The sequence below is a fragment of the Schistocerca nitens genome, chromosome 6, assembly GCF_023898315.1.
Source record: "Schistocerca nitens isolate TAMUIC-IGC-003100 chromosome 6, iqSchNite1.1, whole genome shotgun sequence".
NCBI classification, from domain to species: Eukaryota; Metazoa; Arthropoda; class Insecta; order Orthoptera; family Acrididae; genus Schistocerca; species Schistocerca nitens.
This window is the reverse complement of record NC_064619.1, coordinates 7089034-7113381: the sequence shown is the minus strand read 5'-3', so window position 1 is coordinate 7113381 and position 24348 is coordinate 7089034. Positions and strand designations below refer to the sequence as shown.

Sequence of the window (24348 nt, the reverse complement as noted above, 5' to 3'; positions counted from 1 at the left end):
AAAAAATGGGAATCTAAATGCTTTGAACATGAGTCCATAAAGGAAATTGCGAACACAGTCAATGTTGATCACTATTATTGATGCAGCATCTGAAAATAAAGCTCCTATCAGCTTGTTACATACAACAATATTACTAAAAACGCATTTCTCAAAATGCATATAGTTATGTTTGTTCATATTTGATTTAAGCACATTCCATAGGAATGGTGATAAAACAGTGGGGTACAAGTGTAAAGGGTTCAATGTAACAGCCTTACTATACAAAATATGCGAGGTATAAAAATAAGTACCACTGGTATGGCAAAGACTGACATCTTTGCCAACAGGAGGAAGAAAAATCAAACTTAATTTAATAACTACTCTGTTGCACCGAAAGTTGGAAGAACTACAATACCTGTAGTATCATGGAAGTGTATTATTTACAGACTTGTCTGCAGGATTAAATGTACCATGTTTTGAAACTGTATAGAAAATAAAATGTATACACAGTTTTGTAATGACTGGCCAGTTGTCATAATAAATCAAACTTTACACCTTACCATTAGCAATATAACTGGCTGGAAAATAATTCTGCGTATACTAAAACACTCACTTCCATGAGTGAAAGCAAAAGGGATGATGTTCTTGACAGTAGTACAACACGTGGTCACAAACCAACCTGAGATTTCAGACAAGATGAAACTTGTTTTAACCATATTCACAAAACAGGAATTCATGACTGGTTGTAGCTTTCCTGACTGCTTCTTATTTACTATGTGTTATACTTTGGACAGATATGGGAAAAAAGTACATAGTAATAACCACAGTAAGACCATAAAAGAGAAAAATCATTTACATGTTTGCTAATCTGATTCAACATGCACATATGTATAAACACACACACACACACACACACACACACACACAGACAGACAGAGAGAGAGAGAGAGAGAGAGAGAGAGAGAGAGATCAGGCTTTACATGAAAATTAACATAAGCTCAGTTAACCACAGGTCTACCCCTTACACTAAATAATTACTGATGCATTTGTCCTTTTCTAATTCAAGTAAAACAGGGTAAAGTCTGATCACAGCTGAAAATATAAATAAAATCTGAATTTAAACAATATCAGATTTTCCACATTTCTTTTCTGAAAAGGCAAGAAGTCAAAGTCATCTGCAGGTTGAGTGTGGTAGTTCTATGCAAGTGACAATGCAGTATTCTAGTTGTGGACTACAAAAGGGAGCTTTAGGGAATACTGTCTCAGAGTATGAGATGTAGGTATGAATACTGATATAGTATTCTCATAATCAACCCAATTAAGAAAACAACAAGAATATCATAATGTAACTTCAAATCATGAAACATATCACTGAAGTTTTCTGATGCAAAAAACATAGTTTCTGCACATAATAGATGCCAAAATCTTGAGGATCTCTACAATATCACTAGATAATGACAAAAACTAAATAAATTCCATATGGCCAACAAATGAGTCCAGCCTGTACAAAATGACTCTCATTCTTTCTGTATATTTTTAAGTGAGTCTTTTGACAAATTTCATTAGAAAAAAAATATCCTTCAGTTCAGTTGATCATCATATTTTAAGGTAGATAGTAAGTGTTTTTACTCCAAAATGAATGAGAACCTGAACTATAAATAAATTTTAAAAATCCAACAAAATTCAGGCTGTGAAAACCGTAAAATTTCTAAAATGACACACCTATTTGAAGTTATAAATAATGTCCAGATAACTTATGAGAATGTTTGGTAACATCTTCAACAACTGCTGGTACTTTCACAGGTAAATACACCATTTCCTAAATGATGGGGTGTTCACATGTTGAAAGATCATGAGTTGTTGAGTATTTTACTCAATTGCATACCCAAAAGTTGTCTGAACATTCGAAAGAATGAGAGGCACTCAAATCATAAACAACGATATCTCTCTCTCTCTCTCTCTCTCTCTCTCTCTCTCTCTCTCACACACACACACAGGTGACAGGTACACACACAACAGAGAGAGAGAGAGAGAGAGAGAGAGAGAGAGAGAGAGGGTGGGTGGGGGGGGGAGGGGGAGGGGAGAGGACAGGTACAATACAGGTTATAACATATGTGCATGTGAATATGTCAGAACACATGCAAGAAAAATATAAATTACAGAAAATACCTGAGACAAATATATGAAATAAAAAAGAGGAAACTTGAATGAAACTTCTGATCATTATGATGTATGCATTCTTACAGGAACTGCCACATGGAACACGAACACACACACACACACACACACACACACACACACACACACACACACACACACACACTGCTATTCAGTATAAAAATTTGTTCTTTACAAGTTCGTAAATAAATAATTCATCCTTGTGATTGTACTGGAAGGAACGAGATGACTGAATGTAATGATGGTCAAAAGTAGGTTAGTTAATTTAAATTATATGAAAAGTTTTCGAACACACATTGTGAAATTTGAAAAACCAATTTTTATTCTTCAGTATATGAAATGCAGGCACACAGTAGTTGCGATATGTTGATAACTGTCATCTCATCCCTTGTATTAAAAAATTTAAAAGAAGAGTACTTATGATACATGATAGAAAATTTATTACTAACCTGTAGAGAGATGTCATAACAATAAAAATGAGGTATCTGAATTTGTAACAGTATGTACTAATTAACACATGTATTTTACATTCCTGAGGACCTAGGAGCAATTGCCCCATATAGCTCGGGGGACCCGCTTAATTCTAGTCAGGAGAGTGAGGTACTAATAGCGAGTTTCAGGATCATGATGCTATTCTGTGACAATAAAAGTTATTCTTTCCCCTGCCCATTCTTTTCTTTGATGGAATAAATATTAAATTTAGCACCACAGACTTTGCTAAAAACTTTGTACTTTGTGGAAGTAATTAGAAAATAAAGCCCGAGATGTTTATGTACCACATGTGAAAACTAGCAACTGAGGTGAAACGACGTCAGGAGCAACTCCACCCTGGAAGCCACAATTCTGGTTAATGTACACAATAATAGTAACAACATCTAAAATCTTGTATGAATATCAGTAGCAGAAGGCATTCCATCCTTTGTTCCTATGATGTTTGTAATTTTCATCTTTTAACATACATTCACATAAAAGTTTTCCATGTCTCTCTCTTTATAACAACACTTCAAAACAGAAGAAAGAAAATGAGTATAAATAATTTATACAGTACCACTGCAATTTAATTGAACTGCAATACCACATTCATTACTGGACGCATAACAACTGAAATTTTATTTTAAGTGAGTATCACAAACCCGTGGCAAAAATTATGACAGTTATAGTGGTAAATGATTAAATATTATCACTTATAAAATTTTTCTACTGCAGGGCAGAAGATAACCTGAGAACTTTATTGATAGGACACGAAAAATAAAATTCCATAAAAAATCTTAACAAAATAATGTGAGTATTGCAGCACTAACTAGACTCCTGTAATTGTCATGTGCGATATTTACAAAATAAGCAATACAAAATACCTCTCCCTGTGAATCTGGAGATTTAATAATATTAAAACCATTGAAAATAATATGAAATAGAGATAGTGAAATGCCCTTTTATAAATACAGTAAATATGACATTTGCTTCAGTATAGCAATCGTTAATTTTTCTCGTGGTATATGGTTTATATAAACCAAGAGTTATTCTTGGAACAGTGTAATCTATAACGTAAAAATAAATTTTATACATACAGATAATCATGCTAGTGACTTTCAGGTGCTTAAGTGCCTGTAAGAATCTTTGCCACAATTTTTCCCGTCGTTTTAGATGGACCGTAGATTCTTTTTACAAAATGGCAATTGAGGTAGAAGGATGGAATATGTTCAGTCAAAATGTCTGATTGTAAAATTCTAAAAAGAGCAGTTAACACGTCAAATAATAAATGTATAAAGTATAAAATAAATTATGTGAAATATAATATAAAATGTCTTAACACCTAAAAATATAAGATACATAAATTAGTCAAACACAATAGTAAACCAGTGATAATGAATTTATGCATATCAGAAATAGACATGCCACTCTAAACCAGTCTCTCAACATAACACATTCTCTTTTACATTGACCTGAATGTTTATTTTATATGCACAAAAATTCAGAAAGAATTAAAACATTTGTGACATCCTGAGAGTGAGGTAGATGGAAGGAATTCTTGTACTTCAATACAGTTTCTCTTCTTTTATGATATACTTCTTACCCGTGTCAGGAGATGGGAAACTGAGCATGAAGTACAAATCCAGGGGTGAATGAAGCCTAATTTTTATTCTGCTTTGATAGCCTCTTGTTCATCCTCACTATAATCATCATCATCTGCTCCTGATGATTCCATGTCTTCCAAAATGTCTCGATCCACAACCCGTTCAGGTGTCTGCTCAGCTAAACCAATCTTACCCTCCACTGAGGCAACTTCTGCAGCATGCTGAGCAGCGGCAGCAGCAGCTACATGTGCAGCTGCTTGCTCACGACTCAATCCCAGTGCCAAAGTATTTGAGTTTTCAGCTATAAATTGTAGGTAAGTGTCCAATATTGCACTACCAGTAGAGGCTCCAGACGGTGTTGGAGGAGGTGGTGGTGGTAAAGGTGCACGATTTCCTTCAACAAGTCTGTTGCCAACAGGAGGTGCACCCATGCCCAATGCCTCCAGAGATTTTGCTGCTATTGCAGGATTCTGATGATGCTTAGGAGGTCCAGCCTTTGTAATTACAGGGGCAGAATTCCCAGATGGTGAAAGTGGTGTAAGTTCAACATTTCCAAACCTAGAGTTGGAAACTGTCAGGTCTTCTGGGTCATCACCACCATAAATACTGCTCCCTGCTTCTGATGGTGCACTAGAATATCTTACTGAGTCCCCCACATGGTTTGTTTTTACCTCGAGCCTCATTTCAGGACGACGTGGCCCTGTCGGAGAAGCCCGTGCACGTAGTTCAGCTGCTGACACTTTGACACCTGCCTTCGCCAGTAATCTTGATGCCAGTTCTGGATCAAAAGGGGAAGGCATCGGTAATACAGGAAGGTCCTTCGTGCTGATGCCTCGATGCTGTCGGCTCATGTGGGAGTGAAGAGAGTTTCGTGATTTTGCCACAGTGCCACACAACACACAACGATATCCAGGGCACACAGTGTGTTTGTCCTCCAGATGAGTGCGTAATGTATGTGCTGAACGATAAATCTTCCCACATTTTGGACAAGGCCTTGGGTCTGTTGCACGTACCCGCATCATATCCAAACCTCGTCTTGATACTGAAACAAATGCTGTGTTTTTATCAAACTGACTTATAAATATAATAACATGTAAGTTTTAATGCATGTACAGAACTATTCAAGACTATGTGGGACCTATAAAATGAAGTTAGATTAACCACATGCAAAGGTTACTATCATACTAATAGAATCATAGGAAAGAGGACCAAAAATGTAAATACTACTATAAAATGTTTCCCTTTTAAAAATTACAGCAGAACAAATAAGTTAACAAAATTTTTGTAGTACACAAAACAAACAAGGATAAATGATAAATCTGTATGTTGCAAAAAAGTATTTTTCTCAAAACAAGTTCACTATTCAATTACCACATTCTTATCTTGTAGCTAATCCAAATATGATACCATCGTCTACTAATTTTTTAATGTGCTTTCACAGTAGTCTGCGACTATAACTTTTATAATTTTTGAGCTTGCCATATTTGGACCTAATCAGCACACCTACAGAAAGTGCACACCAGATAGAGAAGATTTGGGTGCTCACTTATTTGACAGATGGAAGATGGTAAAAGGAGATGCACTACGTGTTTGGGGGAAAGAGTATAGAATTTACAATTTTGTAAGCCAAAAAAAGCATGCTCTCTGCAAATTACAATTTAGTGTCTAAGTGATGAACTACTGTTGTGAGTTATAAAAAAGAGGTATAAAGGAAGTCTTCTGATTCAATGACTGCCATTATTTTCTCTTGCATTGAAGTGAACTGTTAATGATACCCTGTTTTAAATCCTAAATCTTCAGTACTCAGCGTATGTTACACCATCAATTTACATTCAGTTGCCCCCTTGGTCCCATGGTGGTGCTCCAGGAGTGGTCTACGTACTAACACCGTGGTTCACCTTTCATTTTTTCATTTGGGCACCATGAAAAACAAATTTCTGTACATATTCATCATAGCCACTCACACTATATAGTTACGCATCCACTTGAAAGGCTTATCCAGGGGTTAGTTTAATGGATTCGATTCCCGGCAGGGGACTTGGTGTTTTGTGTCCTTCATCATCACTGACACGCAAGTCACCGAAGTGGCGTAAACTAAAAAGACTTGCAATATGGCGGCCGAACCCCGGAGGGGCCATCCCGGCCAATAAATGCCATACAATCATTTCCATTTCCATTTCATTTTCTGCTTGCTTGCAGATAGTTTTATTAAAATTTAAGTGGTCAAAGACACAAAAACTTATACTTTTGTGGTGCTTCTAGCTTTCTAACACTTTACACCATTATTTCAATATGTCATAATTCTGTACTCTTTATAACTCCTAGTTTCAAGTAGCACACTGAAAATCTGTACGGCAATTCACCTTTGAGAAACAAACAACAACCACCATGTTATAAGCTCCATTTGTCTTTGGAGATTATATGGGTTAATTAAGGGTTATTATGTTACAATCCTCTTGTTGTAGTTGACCGTGTATATCGAGACTTTGTTCATTGTTAAATGCAATGATGTGGCACTAACTGATGGAGACGCATTAAGAACTGGTAAGATTTAATTTATTCCCTATATCACACTGCACAAACTTAAACACACTATTATTCAAACTGTGTGCCACTACTATTAAACACAGAGATAAATCCTTCGCTATGCAACCGCCTTTGGCTCACGCAGCCTACACCTTCCACAGCTTCTCAACAACTGCCTCTGCTTGCGACTCCCTGCACCACTGGGCATTGTCGCCCTCCAAAGAACAACCACTTACAGATACTACACACCAGTACCCTCACGATGTAAACAGGCACAGGATAAATAATACTAACATAGTCCTGCTTTTGTACTTCATGTCTTAATTTTTTAACACTGATTTACTTATAAAGATGACTTTTGGGAGGTGTTGGACACAGTTTTGTGCAGTCACCTAATAAACAAATTAAAAGAATATGGAATGTCAGTCCAACTGTGTGATTAGATTTAGAAGTTTCAAAAAAACATACCACAGCATGTTGTTCTCAATGGAGAGCAACCTTCACATCTGAAAGTAAATTTGGGCACACCTCAACGGAGTGTTACAGGATTACTATTTTTCACAACATAAAAATCACCTAGTAGATTATGTCATAAGTTCCATAAGGTTTTTGCAGATGAATGCTGGTGCGTACAGAGAACTTGCAAAACTAGAAAATTGCAGCTAAATGCAGGAAGACTTGCGGAGGACCAAGACACATTAGTGCCGGTGGTGGCAGCTGACTCTCAACATAACCAAATGTAATGTGTATTGCATATATAGAATGTCTGTAAGTAAAGTCCCAGTTTCAAAGCACTGTAGAAAGAGAACCACTGCTCAGAATGGTGTCAAATTTGAACAGCATATTACTGGCATGGCTGGAAATGTCATAGGGGGACAAAGACCAATAGATGGCACTGTATGCATCAGAATAACCACCTCAACAGACACGCGGCATATAGTTGTTCCTCAGTTTGCACCTGAGATGTCTAACACAACTGTCTCCAAGACAGATCGCATGCTGCTGGTAAAGCTCATTTACAAGAGAAAATTATTACAAAATTTGAAGAAACAGGTTCTTTTGTAGTGCAGAGGGAGGAAAGTAGTTGATCTGATATATGTCAAAGGTGTGGCCACAGCATTATAGGAGAGGTCAAGCGGTGGTGTGCAAATATGCCATGCACTGGAAACTGACCAAATGTTGAACATGCCTGTGAGCATGGTGCATGAATTCCTACGAAACATTCTGCACTGCTATCAATACAAAATCATCCGTGTTCAGGAGGTGGTTAATGCTAACCTATCGACAAGACAAATATTCACTCTAGAATCTCATGCTCGTATGGAATTGGCATGTCAACATACAGAATTGCAGAATCAGGGCAACGGAAAATCTACATGCACATCAACTGGTACCACTTTATTCTGCAAAGGTGACAATGGCCTACAAGCTGAAGGCATTATCGTAGCACCATATTTTTCGAGGAGACAAGCTCTGTGGGTCGTGTTACCTACAGTCACTGGTAAACGCTATGGGAGCCTTTTGCATATCAGTGTTATGCTATCCCCTCAACACAGTGTATGTGTGGTTAGGGTCATTTTTATGCAAGATGGTGCTCATCCTCACATAGTGAAATGGCTGCTGCATGGCTGTGGCATTTTAGATATGCTACAATTATCAGCAGTAATTTTCCAACAGCCTGGCTGTCCAGATCAACTGATCTTAATCTGCGCGATTTCTGGCTGTGGAGTTATCTGAAAGATGTTGGGTACAGTGCTCCAATTATGAACTGAATTGAAGGCTTGAATTGCACAACACATTCTGAATGTGACCCCCGAGACTTTCCAATCTGTTGTGGAAGATTCTGTTTCTCAATTTCAACTTGTGGCAGAAGATAATGAACAGCATACTGGATATGTCTTGTGCCAGTCTCACACCAATTAGAAATTGAGGTCATTTTGCTTTTTATGCAGTTTTTGGCCTCCGGACAATTACAAACCAATTTCTCCCATCTGATGTGGTATCACCTGGCCGTGGTGAATGGACTTACCTAACTAACAGTGCCAAAAATATTGACTGTCAAACTTGTGGGGATTGTGTAGGGACGTTGATTTATTGGAAGAATTCTAGGAAAGTGTGGCTCATCTGTAAAAAAGACTGCATACAGGACACTAGCGCAACCTATTCTTGAATACCGATTGATTGATTGCCATCTGTACCACCCTGCACTAAAGGAAGACATCTAAGCAATTCAGAGGTGGGCTGGTAGATCTGTTACTGGTAGGTTTGAACAACACAAGTGTTACAGACATGCTTCAGGAACTCAAATGGGAATCCCCAGAGGGAAGGCAACATTCTTTTCAAGGAAAACTATTGAGAAAGTTTACAGATCCGGTATTTGAAGTCTACTGCAGAACGATTCTCCTGCCTCCTACACAACACTGCGTGTGTGGACCACGAAGATAAGATATGAGAAATTAGGGCTCATATGGAGGCATATAGACAGTCGTTTTTCCCTCGCTCTATTTTGCGAGTGGAACAGGAATGGAAATGACTGGTAGTGGTAAGGGTTACCCTCTGCCATTAGCCATACGACAGATTGCAGAGTATCTATGTAGATGTAAATGTGCAGTAAAATTTTCATTGCTTATCCCCACCCGAAGGTATTTTCCCCGGCATCAATAAAATGCTATTCAAATTTGGCATCATTCTGAGCAGTGGTTCTCTTTCTACAGCTTTTTGAAAGTGGATCTTTATTTACGGACACCATGTACAAAGAAATAAAGACCCATTATTGTATGACTACACAACTGCTGACCAATCACTGGAAGTAATTACTTCTGTAAAATATCTAGGAGGATGCACAAGGATGCGATATGAAGTGGAATGACCAAATAAAATTCATCGCTGGCAAGGCAGATGACAGACAGGTTCACTGGAAGAATCCTCACGGCATGCAGTCCATCGACACTGGAGGCAGCTTATAGTACCCTCATTTGACCTATACTTGAACATTGTTCGCCTGTCTGGAACCCTTACCACATGGGATCTATAGTGGAAATAAATAAGATCCAAAGAAGATCAGCCTGTTTCATTTCAGGTTTACTTAGTAAGCAGAAAAGCATTATAGATATGCACAACCAATGGTAAACACTGCAAGAGAGCCATTCTGCATCACAATGTGGTTTACTGTGGAAGTTCCAACAGTGTACGTTTCTTGACGAGTCAACCAATATATTGCTTCCTCCTACATATATTTCACGAAAACATCATGAAAATAAAATTGGAAGGATTGGAGCTCACACAGAGGCTTGTCAGCAATCATTCATCCTGTGAACCATTTGCCACTGTTAGAGGAAAAGGAGGAATTGATACTGGTACATGAAGTATCTCCACCACACACCACCAGGTGGCTTTCGGAGTATGGAGATAGACGTTGGAAACACTATACATGCAAAAATGTTTACTGACATACTGATTATGTCAGTATTTCACTCTGCAAATTGATTTGAGACACCAGTAACTGCAATAGTACTAAGAAGTTTAATAATAACAGTGTTTGACACGCGAAACGAAATGCAATGCAGTCCTTACTACTGCAAAATACTAGGTAAAAAACAGTAAGTGCTACAACTTGAAGAGAATGTGAACTACATGATAAATGCCAATGAATAGACTCATACAGCTGAAGGTGGTCAATTCCTGATTCATTATCAGTCTGTCATTTCACGAGTCATGCAATGCAAGTATTGTATGATATGGTGTTGCTTGAACAATTGCTGTATTCTGAAAAAGATACAACTTAAAGAATTACAATTTTGAGGGAAACATACACAGTAATTTCACTTATAGGCTCTTCCATACAGGGCAATTATCACATTCTTTTTGTATCTGTTAAATGGCCCTTTATCTAGTATATTCTGATCCAAAGTGGTACTTGACTCCATGCACACAAAATACCCCCTTCAGTTGTTCTACAGCTGAATACTGTTTGCAACCTCTTAAAACACCTCTTTGTGGCATTACTCACTTGGTTCTTCATTAGCTGATTATTCCATTACATTATCCATCTTCTGAAGAATAATACTGTGTGAATCTGGTGATATAGGTGAGCATGTTCAAAAAAATGGCTCTGAGCACTATGGGACTCAACTGCTGTGGTCATCAGTCCCCTAGAACTTAGAACTACTTAAACCTAACTAACCTAAGGACACCACACACATCCATGCCCGAGGCAAGATTCGAACCTGCGACCGTAGCAGTCGCACGGCTCCGGACTGCGCGCCTAGAACCGCGAGACCACCGCGGCCGGCTATAGGTGAGCATGTTGCTGCTGTTGAATATCCCAGATAGGGCAGAACAACAGTACCAGTTGCTAGGAGATATTCATGAAGAACTTTGTAGTAGTTTATGCACACAGTGTATTGATGGTTGTACTAGTCATTTCTCAATAGCCAAATATGATTGCTGTCCATGTTGTCAATTTGAAAACACAGGCCTGTATTTTTACAAACAGTGGCAACAGAACAAGCAGTTATTTGAAATATTAATATTTCTTTCACAACACAATCTTACAGTCAGCCTACAACATAATATGTTCTCCAATCCACCACACTTCTCTGCCTGTGTTTTTGACTATCATCTTTCATTTCTTGTAGTTACACAAATGGCAAGGTCAAGTGCAAGCTTTTACAATCATGTTTCGCCTGCACTTCTGTGTTTGTCGTCGTCATTGGTGTTTGCTAACTTTGCTGGCCTCCCATGCCATTTCGTACCATAGTTATTTCCTAACCTCAACAGGGGAACTAATACAAAATCAAGAAGATTTTTGATGTTTTAAAGAAGCTTTGAAAAAGACATGACATATATGGTTCTGAAACATACAGGGCTTAACAGCTGATACATGTAATAGCTAGAAAGAAAGTAATTGACGTGGCAAAGAATACAAAAGTGACATCATATGTCTATCATTCAAGATAAATGAAGAAGGGGACAGTCTGTGGCAATTTTCATGCATCCTTCTACCATTTTGCAGGGTGCCTCTGGGAACACATTGTAAATCATAATGTAACATTGGACGACCACTCTTTACGTATGAATCTATTGTCTTAAGATTCCAGTGCCGTGCTATGTATCATCATATTACAGGCTCCAATTTAAGCGCCTACATAGTACAAAATCAGCTTTACAATTTTTATAATAAAAATAATTTAAAACAACATTTGAACTTACAATTGCACTGTTGAGAAGTATTTTTATGATCTTCCACTAAATATTACTGATCCAGGAACAGGTAATTTATGTGGTCACATGATTCATTAATTATCTATGCAATAAAATAAAATAATTCAACATGTATAAAAGTATATTAATGGAATTTCTTCCATTCAGCTCCCCCAGTTCTATGGACTCTTCTAACAAAAAGCAAAGCAATTCATGTGTGTCATGGCGTGAAAACTCAGCTGTGCTTCGCAGCGGAGTCCCTGTCTCATGGACTGAACTGCAAATACCAACCAAGCACCCTTCTGAGAGTCAGAGTCAGGACTAAACGGACAGGAACTAAGTGCATAAAACTTCCATTGCTCACTACCTAAATGCCATACACTTTGCAGCAGAATGCATGCTGCATTGTAAGTACCTAATCACAGCTGTGTCCTGGACTGCAAATTAACTGTAAGTTCTGTTTTTCACACACAAAGCTCTTACCACATGAGTGAGCCCAACGTCAAACTGTATGAGAGCTGTACTGTCAGACACAGAACTGGCTGTGAAACTTAGGCTAGAGAACAGTTTAATACGTTAGGAAGTTTTGATATTGTATTTGATATTCTACAAACAAAATTCCTGTCATCTCTGTCACATATTACTTTGACACCTGGAGTAAATAGTTCAATTTCATTCTTTAAACCAATTTATTCTAACAATTTTATTTGTAAGTCTGTTCAACAAATACTAGCCTGAAGTCCCAATTTTTCACTGAATTTATTCAGTATCAATGTGCTCATTCTACTAAAATAATTCTGAGCAAAGTTAAAAATTACTAAGATGTTCCCATGAGTATTTTGCACATATTTGATTACATAGATCAGCGTGCAGCATGATCTTCAAATTACACACAATCTTACATGTTCTAAAAATAATTTTATTTCTTAACTGATATTTTTGATTACCATTTCTCAAGTTTGTAAAGAAATCGTCCCTGGAATTTATCCTCATATGATTCACTGGAACCGTGGGAAACCTAAATCAAGCTGGCTGAACAGGGGTTTCTACTCAGCTTCTCCGAACCAGTGCCTCTACTTCCGTGCCACCTCGTTCACCACTAATAACAATACATGTTAACACTGCATGTACTTACATCTTTATAGATCTAAAAAAACCTATCTAAGGACAATCTCTTCATTATACGTATGATATCATTTTGTATAGTGAAAGGACTAATAAGAAAACTTATTGAAGAACAACCTCTACGTTATATGTATGATATTGTTTTGTAAAGTGAAAGGACTAATAATCACAAACACTATGCTCCAACAGCCCATATGATGATGATACACCTAGACTACATTCAGAAATGAAGTGTAAAATGTCTAGAATATATCATGGTACGGTGAAGATACCTTAACAGAATCAAGCAATGCAAAATTTACCACAGGAAAGATGCAAAGTGTGACCACAACATAGTACTGTTAAAATCTAACTAAAGAAGGAATAAGTAGAATACTGAAAAATATTGCAGATTTATTGTCAGAAAATTAGCAATACAGAATCAAATAAAAGATACAAAACCTTATACCACAAATGAAAAATAGTTAGGACAAAGACTATTCTAGAACGTTTGATTCCATAGTGAAGCAGTTGTGCCCAGCAACTGCATTCATTTCAAGTAGCAAAGTGTACAGCAATCAGTCGCAAATATGAGGTGTGATTGGAAAGTTTTAAGAATGGATCTGCTACTGCTTACTGGTTTGGTTGGCAGCTACATGGAGGGTGGGGAGTGAGTCGTTGCCTTGTCCTTGAACACCCTCCGACAGGAAACTGTTTCCTTATTCAGTTCGTTGCGGCAGCTGGTTGAGTGCGGGTCTGTTAGGGCTTGTTGCCGGATTCTGTCTACATGAAAATGGACGTAAAAATGGAGCAAAGAGTTTGCGTAAAATTTTGTTTTAAAACCGGGAAATCAGCTTCTGAGAATTATGAAATATTAAAAACAGCTTTTGGAAATAATTGTATGATCCAGTCAAATGTTTTTGTCTGGTTCAACAGATTTAAAAACTGCTGTGAATCATTTGAAGATGAACCATGGTCCGGCTGTCCTTCCACCTCAAAAACAAATGAAAATGTTGTGAAAGTTTGAGACTTAGTGCGCTCTGATCATAGACTTACAATTAGGGAGATGGCTGATAATTTAACTTTCTATGCAGTTCAGTCAATTTCAACTGACGATCTGAACATGCGTCAAGTGTCCACAAAATTCATTCCAAAAGTGTTGTCAAGTGACCAGAGACAATACCGACTTGAAGTGTGCCAAGAACCAATTAATCGGACTAAAAATGACCCAGATTTGTTAAACAGGGTAATTACAGGTGATGGATCATGGGTGGATATAATCCTGAAACCAAAGTGCAGTCTTCGCAGTGGAAGACTCCATGTTCACCATGACCAAAAAATGCATGGCGAAGTCGGTCGAAGGTGAAGACAATGTTTGTGATTTTTTCAATTCAACCAGTATTGTGCATCATGAATTTACCCCTTGAGGACAGACAATTAACCAGGTATACTACAAATGTGTCCTTAAGCATTTGTGCAAAAATGTGCAGAAGAAAAGGCCTGCATTGGGGAAAGAGAGGAGTTGGGTGCTAAACCATGACAATGCTCCGGCTCATCGTGCCTTCTCCATGATTGAATTTTTGACCAAATTCAAAATTCCTGTGCTTCAACAATCATCATACTCCCCTGATTTGGCCACTGAGGACTTCTACCTGTTTCCTAAACTGAAATTATCACTGAAAGGGAAGAGATTTCACTCAATTGAAGACATCCAGGCAAATACAGAGAGCATCCTTAACACACTTCAGAAAAAACATTTACAGGAATGTTTCCAAAAGTGGAAACACTGTTGGAGTCGGTGTGCTCAGTCAGAAGGGGACTATTTTGAAGGACATGCATCATAGTGGCATGTAAGTTCCACCATTGTACAATTACAAGCACATTCTTAAAATTTTCCAATCACACTTCGTACTGTTTATTGCATGTCTAGATTTTGGCCACATCATCTTCAGTGCCATAAATGTAAGTTAAAACACTAAAACCCTTTATATACGCACATAATCCCTACTAGACTAGTCATGTCATAGGTTGAGTTAACACTTAACCTCCGACATGAGTAGTCCAGCTGGGACTGCATGCCTATGGGTATATGCAAGTGGTTTTCAGGTTTTAACTGCCCTGAAGACGTGTAATAAACATTACTTGCGACTGACTGCCATACCTGTTACTACTATTTTAGAATCTGCGGATCATAAAATTGCAATAACTGTGAAACAAATACTACAACAGAATACTGGATTAAAAAAAGTTTTAAACTTCTGGAGAAAAGGAGACAAGCCGATACTGAAGAGTTAGAAAGAAATTATAAATTATAAATGAATCCAAAATCTAGTCTACAAAGAAGTAAAGAGGTGTAAAGAAGGGTACAGAATGAGAGAATGGAAGGAAATGGGAGACAAGATGGAGAAAGGTAATACAGAAACATTTTACACACTGATTAAGAAGCCATTCAAAAGAAACAAATTTGCACAGTAACAGCTTATTAAACAAAAATGGGAGAATTATATCTGAAAGCAAAGAACGGGAAGAAATATGAAAGCAAAACATAGAAAAGTTATATAAAGTTATAGTAAAGATGATTAATGTTCTTAAAAAATGAAGACAGCACAGCAACTCATCAGATGGTACCCTCTTTAACAAAGGAAGAATGTAATATGGCTTTAAATGAACTGAAAACTAATAAGCAACAGGATGCAATGGAGACATGATGCTAGGATTGGGTGATGAAACATGTGAGGTTGTAGACAAAAATGGAAATTAGTGAACTAGTATTTACTGCATTCATAAACCCAGATGCTGAGTCACTGACAAGCACATAAACAAACGAATACAATGTAACTGTGCAGAGGTATGTGTAAGTGTAATTGCAGTGGAGGTGAGTGGTGGCCGAGTTAGTTTGATCCGAAAGCTAGCAGAATTTTGACTCCACTATCTGATGAGTTGTTACTTTTATTCTTGAATTATTTACATTCTACAAGAACTTTCAATTCCCGAAGGAAGATTATGTTTAAGTAATGGTCTGGATTTCTGAGAGATGAACAGTATTATATAAAAACCGAAGAGGTGTCATGCACAGAAATGGTGAAGGACAAGAGGCTTACAATAGAAATGATTATGTCAGATACATAACTTGTTGCCAGTGTAGTTCAACCTGCACACTGAGAAAAACATTGAGGACTGTAAAAATGACACGGAAGGGATAAAAATTAATGGAGTGGAAATGAAAATGGTACAATTTGTTTACAATAAAGCTGTCATTGAGGAAAAAGAACTGAAAGTAACACTAAAGCAAGAATGGTCATCATCTTAAAAAGGAATAATAATAATAATATGGAAATTAATACAAAGAAGACAAATTATGGTAAGCATCTGCTAAAATATCACAACTGACATCATGTGTTTTGTTTTAATTTTAAATATCAAATTTTTCAGAATTAAGACAAATTGCATGATGTAGACATTGGCATTAATAATAGACCATTCAGAGAAATAAATACCTGTAACTAATTAGGAGGTAAAGTCACATCAGATGGTACATTTCTGCCAACAAAGAACAGAAATAAACTGTCAAAAGCAACCATAAAAAAGGTGCTGCTTACATCAAAAATGAAGAGGCTAAAAGGAGATTTATTAATAGCTTTGTCTGGCATATATCCTTGTATGGCTCACAAATATCAACTATTGGTGCCTGTAACAAGAGACATCTGGATGCATTTGAAGTATGATGCTGGAGGATAATGGAAAATTCTGGATAGCGAAGTTCACAAACTAGAAGATTTGTACCACAATGAATGACGAAAGATTTCTGTTACCAATAGCATGGAAATGAAGGGGTCAAGTATCCGGACATCTATATAGACACAGTAATTCTCTAGTCAATGTAACGGAAGGGAAGAGGACCCAGACTGCAATACTCCATACAGATCAGATATGACAGTGGTAGATTCATATGAGGAAATGAAGAGACCAGCAGGGAACAGAGGGTAGTTGAGACAAACTGCAGCCAACTATTGTTGGGATTGAGACTTAAGAAGAGAAGATTATTGTTTCACCTCAATGACAAAGAAGTTCTAAATATATTTTATTTTTAAATTTTTCATGCTACATAACATTACACAGTGTCCTGTGACAAATGTTACTGAGCTAAATTCTTTTACATTCTTTACATTCTGCAAAATGCTTTGATCATTTTTATAACCAAAGTGGCAAAATCTGTGTCATCTGCAATGAAAGTTATGGCCAGTATTTTGAGTAGCAATGGGGATTCTTCTCACTTATAACCCTGCAGAGGACACAACAAGGGTTGGGTTGTTTGGGGAAGGAGACCAGACAGCGAGGTCATCGGTCTCATTGGATTAGGCAAAGAAGGGGAAGGAAGTCGGTCGTGCCCTTTCAAAGGAACCATCCCAGCATTTGCCTGGAGTGATTTGGAGAAATCACGGAAAACCTAAAGCAGGATGGCCGGATGCGGGATTGAACCATCGTCCTCCCAAATGCGAGTCCAGTGTGACACAACAAGGGACTCATGAATACTACTGAACTCTTCTGGACCAACGAGGGAAACAAAACACTCAATGATACTTTTCACATCCACTACTGGGTACAGGTCACCTCTAAACTTCTGCATACATTATAGTCTTTAGTTATACATAGCCATGCTGTTATTCCATGTATGTCACACACCCGGTATTATGTTGTCATCTCAGTCCTCCTTTCACTAACCGTTTCATTTTAATTATATAATCACAGTTACATCTTTCAATCCAGCCTGGCCTCTGATTCAGTTACTTGTTTTCGTGTATCTCCTAGTAATTCCCAACATGTATATCTCCTTTTCCTATTGCGCAACTCTCAGTTTTTGAAATCTTTTCAAATTAAATTTTCTCACTACCTGTCACAAGTAAAAAGTAGTAATATAACCTGAACATAAGCTTTCCTTTTAAGACACAGTGGAGTCTATTTTGTAAACATTATTTAGTTTACAGAAAGAAGCAGGTCATTTTTACTTTTTTATGTATTTCACTGTAAATATATCACACTCTGCAATGGCCTAAAGCAATCAATGTCAAAAAGTTGGGCAACTCACTGGAAGTTTTCCTTTCAGTTATCAAAACGCTGCTTGCAGAAGAGGTACACATGACTGCAGATTTTGGTCAACTATTAGCTGACAGAAGAATGAAGAATATATATTAATATTAAAAAGGAAACCCTGCCTAACGTTCTGCAAAATTTTGCAGGGCATTAGGAAGTGTTTCCTTTTTAATATTATAATCAATTCAATTAATTTTAATACATAAGACATACCACAATATTTTACTGTTAAATGATGATACCGACTGGAGACTGATCTGCTGTCAGATTATCATTCCATGATCTGGTGAAGTTGTTCTTAGGTCTGAGATTCACAACTACTTCACACATCTAAATAAACTCTTTCAATCGTGGTCCTTCTGTAAAGGAGTGACTGAATACTGGAATCAGTAGATTAAGGGAACTCAAGAAACAGCTTCAAGCACAGAGCCTGCCCAGCTATGTCTACACCAGAAACCCTGTTGTGTGTACTTTGTCTAACTTCGCAATAACATGGACCTTACAAGCCAAATTTCCTTTACTACTTTTTTTTGTCATTAGTTTTCTGATTGTTTTGATGTGGCTGACTACTACTTCTCCTGTAGCAATGTTTTTATGTCAGTAGCATTTGCACCCAAGATCCTCAATATTTGGTTGGTTGTATTCCAGTCTTCCTTATCCTCCAGCTTTTACTTTCTACTGCTCCCACTACAACCAAGGAAGTCTTTCCCCAATGTCTTAAGACACGTTCAATCACCCTGCCCCTTCTACTTCTCAGTGTTTTCTACACATTCCTTTCTTTATCCACTCTGAGAACCACCTCATTTTTTATTTTATCAATCCACCTAATTTTCAACATCCTTCTAAAGCACAACACCAGAACTATTTTGTTTACGGGAAATAAAACTGCAGAGCTATGGGACCTAAAGACCAAAATGAAGTTGGACGATAAGATGAAGAAGATCAAATGTGATTTAATAGGAAATTAGAAGCAAATTGGAAAAATTAAGACTAAATTAAATTAAAATCCATCACATGTTTCACTACAGGGGAACAGAGCAGTGAGTGAACTGCACACTCAACTTCAGAATGTAGTGATACAATGGGATATAACCGTAAGGCAATCTTTTTATACTTGACTGCACTGAAAGTCGTCATTGTTTCACCAGAAAAGAAGGCACGATTTCTTTTGGTTTTTCCTTTTCAGTAATTTATACTTAAATACGTTCAGTGTGTTAAATGCACGTGCCCCTCACTTCTTTCTGTGACAGCCTAACGTTGAGTGATGGAACTGTAAATAATTTTTCCTTCTAGTATCATATTTATAAATGATGATGATGTTTTCAAACTGAGGCTGACTTTTGACGACAAACTCCATTAGGGAGTAAATGTGCTGTGATGCTGTTATCAGCAAGTGTCAACTGTTGAAGAACTATCTACAACACATTCTGGAGTGGGCACCAAATATTATCCTTATTACATGTGCCTGTGCAACAGTGACACATTATCCCAGAATGTTATGCCTCAACACCTGTGACTTACAGTTTAGGTTCGTATAGGTATTAACAGCTACAGATTTACAATACTGTGTTTCATTTACTGATTTACACTTATTCATTATTTCTAATGGCTTTATCAGACCTTGGTCAGTACTGAATTGCGGTATACTGTGTTTTATGTATAGATGGTGACAGTCCGTTTACAGAGAAATAGTTCTTAATTTTTTTTAAAAAATTACATTTTCAAGTATTTAAGTTACTCCTTTAGGCTTGATTATAATACTTGCATCATCAGCAATAAGGGCTGTTTCTGCCATTTAGATGTATGTGGAAGATCATTTACATAAAAACAAGAACAAGGGGTCAATCCACACCAAGTGGGCCAGCACTGGTTGCTTGACCATCTCAGAAAAATTTTATATTTTCTGGGTGAATTCCCCAATGTTTAGTAGTCATAAAAACATTTTTTTTTAATTTATTGTTTATTATTTTGAAATGGTGGCCATATTTATTCCAGGCCACATGCATTTTTTCGTATTTGCAAGCATCTACATTTTTTACAATAATTCAGTAGTGGATTGTCCTAAGCCTTTCAGATAAAATGCATTTTGTTCAACACACTCTGGCCTACAAATTAACATCATTATCACTTAGCTGAATGTATTCTTTAATATATTTTTAACAGTTCAATATTATCAGCCACAAATTTACAAAAAACAAACTCAATTTTTGAACAGTAGTTTTCCAAAGAAACAGTAATTTCTCAGCTTTAATATTTTTTCTGCTATTACACTGTATAGTATAGTTACTTTCTACCGAGTATCAATGGTGAGCAGCTTACACTTTAAAAATACACTATTTTAAAAATGGATTATTTTTTAAATTTGACCTGCAATATCTGTGTTGGGGGACCAGATAAAAATCTGAAAATTTCACAGTTAATAGACCTTTATGATATCAAACTTCAGTATAAATTTCAACTTTGAGATTCAATTGGAAGTTATGGAAAAAAGATTACAAACACGAGTGAAAAATATGTTTTTTTAACATCTGCGTTATCTGGTAAGCTAATCAAATAAAGTACACCAATTGCATAATGTAACACACCACATTACACTAGCTAATGATTATTTGTCGAAACAATGCTGTGGTCATTTTTTCAGAAGGCTAACAATTGCACCTGCAAGCCTATACAAATCTGATTGTTGCCTTCACCCTTACACCAACAACTGTCTACTCATACTTATTTAGCTAGAAGTTCTTGAAGTGTGCAGTTGAAAAATGGTGTCTCAGTGTTCTGTTGGTGTTATTATTAATGAAGCATGTCATAAAAGTGATTATGGAGTGTATCCTAAGGACATTACTTTAATCAAAGAGTACAGTGAAGTAGAAGAAGTGTTGTTTTACTTACGAGTTGGTCCAGAGGTCAAATCAACATGCAAGTACCATGAAATGAAATACTTAAAAAAATTTCATCACCTTTTTGGTCAGTCTTGCATGGACTCCCTCGAGAAACATAAGAAACCTATAATAAAAGGTCTGTGAGAAATAACATTTGATCATTATTCTAAAAATAAAAGCCCTTTTGTCAATCCCATACCAGGAAAATCATTGTGTCCAACATGTTTTCTAAGATATTTGTAATTCACAAGAGAACGGATAGTGAAACTTCAGATACAGAATTTTGTGAGTTATCAGCAACCATTAAAAAAGTAGATACAATTTGTGAAATCCTGGGTATATCGCTTGCTAGTAAAATTAGAAAACTAAGTCAAGATAAAAGACCAAGTGCCTCGAATACAAAAATTGAGAAAGTGGCAGCTACAGTCATAAAGAATTTGGAAGTTTCATTTCAAAATACAATTTGTACTAAAACAGACGGAAGTTCTTAAACTTCACGAACCGAATACAATGATTTGATACAAAAACTAAATGCAATACTTCAAACAAAGAGAATAAAATTAAGATTATCAGTTTACTGCCAAATCCTTGGAGCCAAGCAAAAGTTAGTGATGAATTTAACATGTCAGAATGTCCTGTTAAGTTAACAAGGCAATTAGTAAAAGAACAGAGAATTTTACCAGCATTAAAAAAGAAAGGTCCATCTAATTTGGTAGATGAAAACACAATCAATAAAGTTATTAAGTATTATAACAATGACAATAACAGTAGTTTGATGTCTGGCAAAAAAAGACTGTGTTTCTGTGAAAGAAAATGGTTCTAAGATTCAAAGGCAAAAAAGGTTAATATTGTGTAATTTAAATCAACTATTCACTGAAAAAAAAAAAAAAATCCTAACATTAAAATTGGAAGATCAAAGTTTTGTGAGTTGAGAGCAAGATGGTGTTTGTTGCAGGGGCATCTGGTACCGACAATGTTTGTGTTTGTTTGTATCATCAGAACATAAAGTTGATGATAGATGGGGCCAATCTTAGAGTCGACTATAAAGACCTTTTGGAAGTTATGGTATGCAATATTGACAGTTACAATTGTATGATCAAGGGAAAATGTGAAGATTATCCAGGCAAACAAGCCTTACTTGACGTGTTTGAAGGATCCAAAGACGATTTCATGCCTGACAATATAAAATACAAACAATGGATGACAAGACAGAACTGAAATGGTGACAGTCATAAAATCACGAGAAGAGTTTTCTGGAGTGTTGGTGGCTAACCTTGAAAATCTGAAATGCATAATTTTATGCAAAATGCTCAAAGTAAATTTTTGAAAGACAAAAAGCAAACCTTGACAGCTGATGAATGCTTAGTTCTTGCTGACTTTTCGGAAAATTTTTCCTTCGCTGTTCAAGATGAAGTACAAGGCACCACAGGGTAAACAAACAGGCCACATTTCATCCATTTGTATTCTATTATAAAGATGAAGATAAACTAATGAGCCACAGCTTTTGTGTCATAAGTGACTACCTTGAACACAACACTACAGCAGTGCACATTTTTCAATTAAAATTAACAAACTACATTAAACAGCACCACCCTTCAATAAAAAAACTGATTTACTTTTGGGATGGGGCAGCAAGTCAATATAAAAACAAAAATTTTTTATTAACATCTCCTTTCATAAAGAAGATTTTGGGTTTGATGTAGAATGGCACTTTCTCACTTCATGCCACGGGAAGAATGTTTGTGATGGTGTCGGGGGTACAACAAAGCTGTCACAGAAGCAAGTCTGCAGTGGACCGATGACAATCATATCGTAACACCTCAAGAAATGTTTGAATTCTGTAAAAAACATATCAAAGGAATTACCTATGTTTTTGTACAATGTGAGGAAATACAATAAGTCTATGATAGTGTCTTGAAGGAAAGGTACAACACTTGTCAGAAGATTAAAGACACTCGATCTTTTCACTGTTTTGTACCCCATTCACACAACTTACTGAAGTTGAAGATCACAACAACTTCACCTGATAGTGAACTTCATCAATGTGGAAAACTTGTACAACTGGTTCTTCAAACTAAAGACATAGTGGCTTGTGTTTACGACGAACAGTGGTGGATTGGCGAAGTTGATAACACTGACTGTCAAAACCAAGACGTACATGTTGTATTTTATCACCCTCCAGGACCAAGGACATCTTTTTAAAAAATTGAGAAGGATCAAGTTTGGATGCCACTTAAAAATGTACTAAGGAAGCTGTCTCCCATGGAATTTACAATTTATAATCTAATACTCAAACTGTGTGAACAAATTTCTCAAATGTTCAATGAGTGCTGTACTAAAAACAAAAACCAAGAAAACAATATAATGTAATTAGTACACTTATTTTCAATAAAAAAGTAAGTTATCATAGATACGATTAAATAATATACTGTAACTGATATATTTTATTCCATAAGCCTAGATATCGCAGATGTTAAAAAACGTATTTTTGACTCTTGTTTGTAATTTTTTTCAAATAACTTTGAATTGAATCTCAAAGTTGAAATTTATACTGAAGTTTGATAATAATAAAGGTCTATTAACTGTGAAATTTTGAGATTTTTATTTGGTCCCCCAACAAAGATACTGCAGGCCACAAAACGGAAAAATTAAAAAAATTTTTTTTTAAATAGTGTATTTTTTTAAGTGTAAGCTGCTCACCACTGATACTGTATAAAAAGTAACTATAATAGCAGAAAAAATAAGCTGAGAAATTAATCTTCCTTTGGAATACTACTGTTCAAAAATTGAAATTTTTTTTTAATTTGTGGCTGATAACTTTGAACTATTAAAATATATTTAAGAATACATTCTCAGCTAAGTGATAATGACATTAATTTGTAGCCCAAGAGTGTAAATACGAAAAAAGCATGCGGCCTGGAACAAATATGGCCACCATTTCAAAATAATAAACAATAAAGGTTTAAAAAAATATTTTTGTGACTACTAAACATTGGGAATTTCACCCAGCAAATATAAAATTTTTCTGAGATGATCAAGCAACCAATTATTTTTTTTTCTTGGACCACTTGGTATGGACTGACCCCAAGAGATGATCCAATATTGATCCCTGTGATAACCTGTAGTGTTTCTTCCCATTCCGAAAATGCTGTTTCTTTGTGCACACTTCTGAGTTCCTTAAAGCAACACTCAGCATCATTTTAATTAGACATGTTGAAAACCAGTTACCAGCAAGACCTCTGACGCTCTAATATTTGAACTTCTCTAGGAGAACACTGAACTGTACAATCGAATCCTTTTGGTAAGTCACACAA

At 36.4% G+C, this 24348-nt stretch overlaps 1 protein-coding gene across 5 annotated transcripts in view; it reads right to left on the bottom strand.

Moving 5' to 3' along the window:
• Positions 1 to 3591: 3591 nt before the first annotated feature.
• LOC126262727 (protein abrupt) overlaps positions 3592 to 24348 on the bottom strand; it is a 106542-nt gene continuing 85785 nt past the window's right edge. For all 5 annotated transcript variants that reach the window (XM_049959528.1, XM_049959525.1, XM_049959530.1 and 2 more), the window contains exon 7: positions 3592 to 5274. In XM_049959528.1, coding sequence (XP_049815485.1) covers positions 4295 to 5274 — 980 coding nt within the window. In that variant the 3' untranslated portion in view covers positions 3592 to 4294. The remainder of the gene's footprint in view (positions 5275 to 24348) is intronic.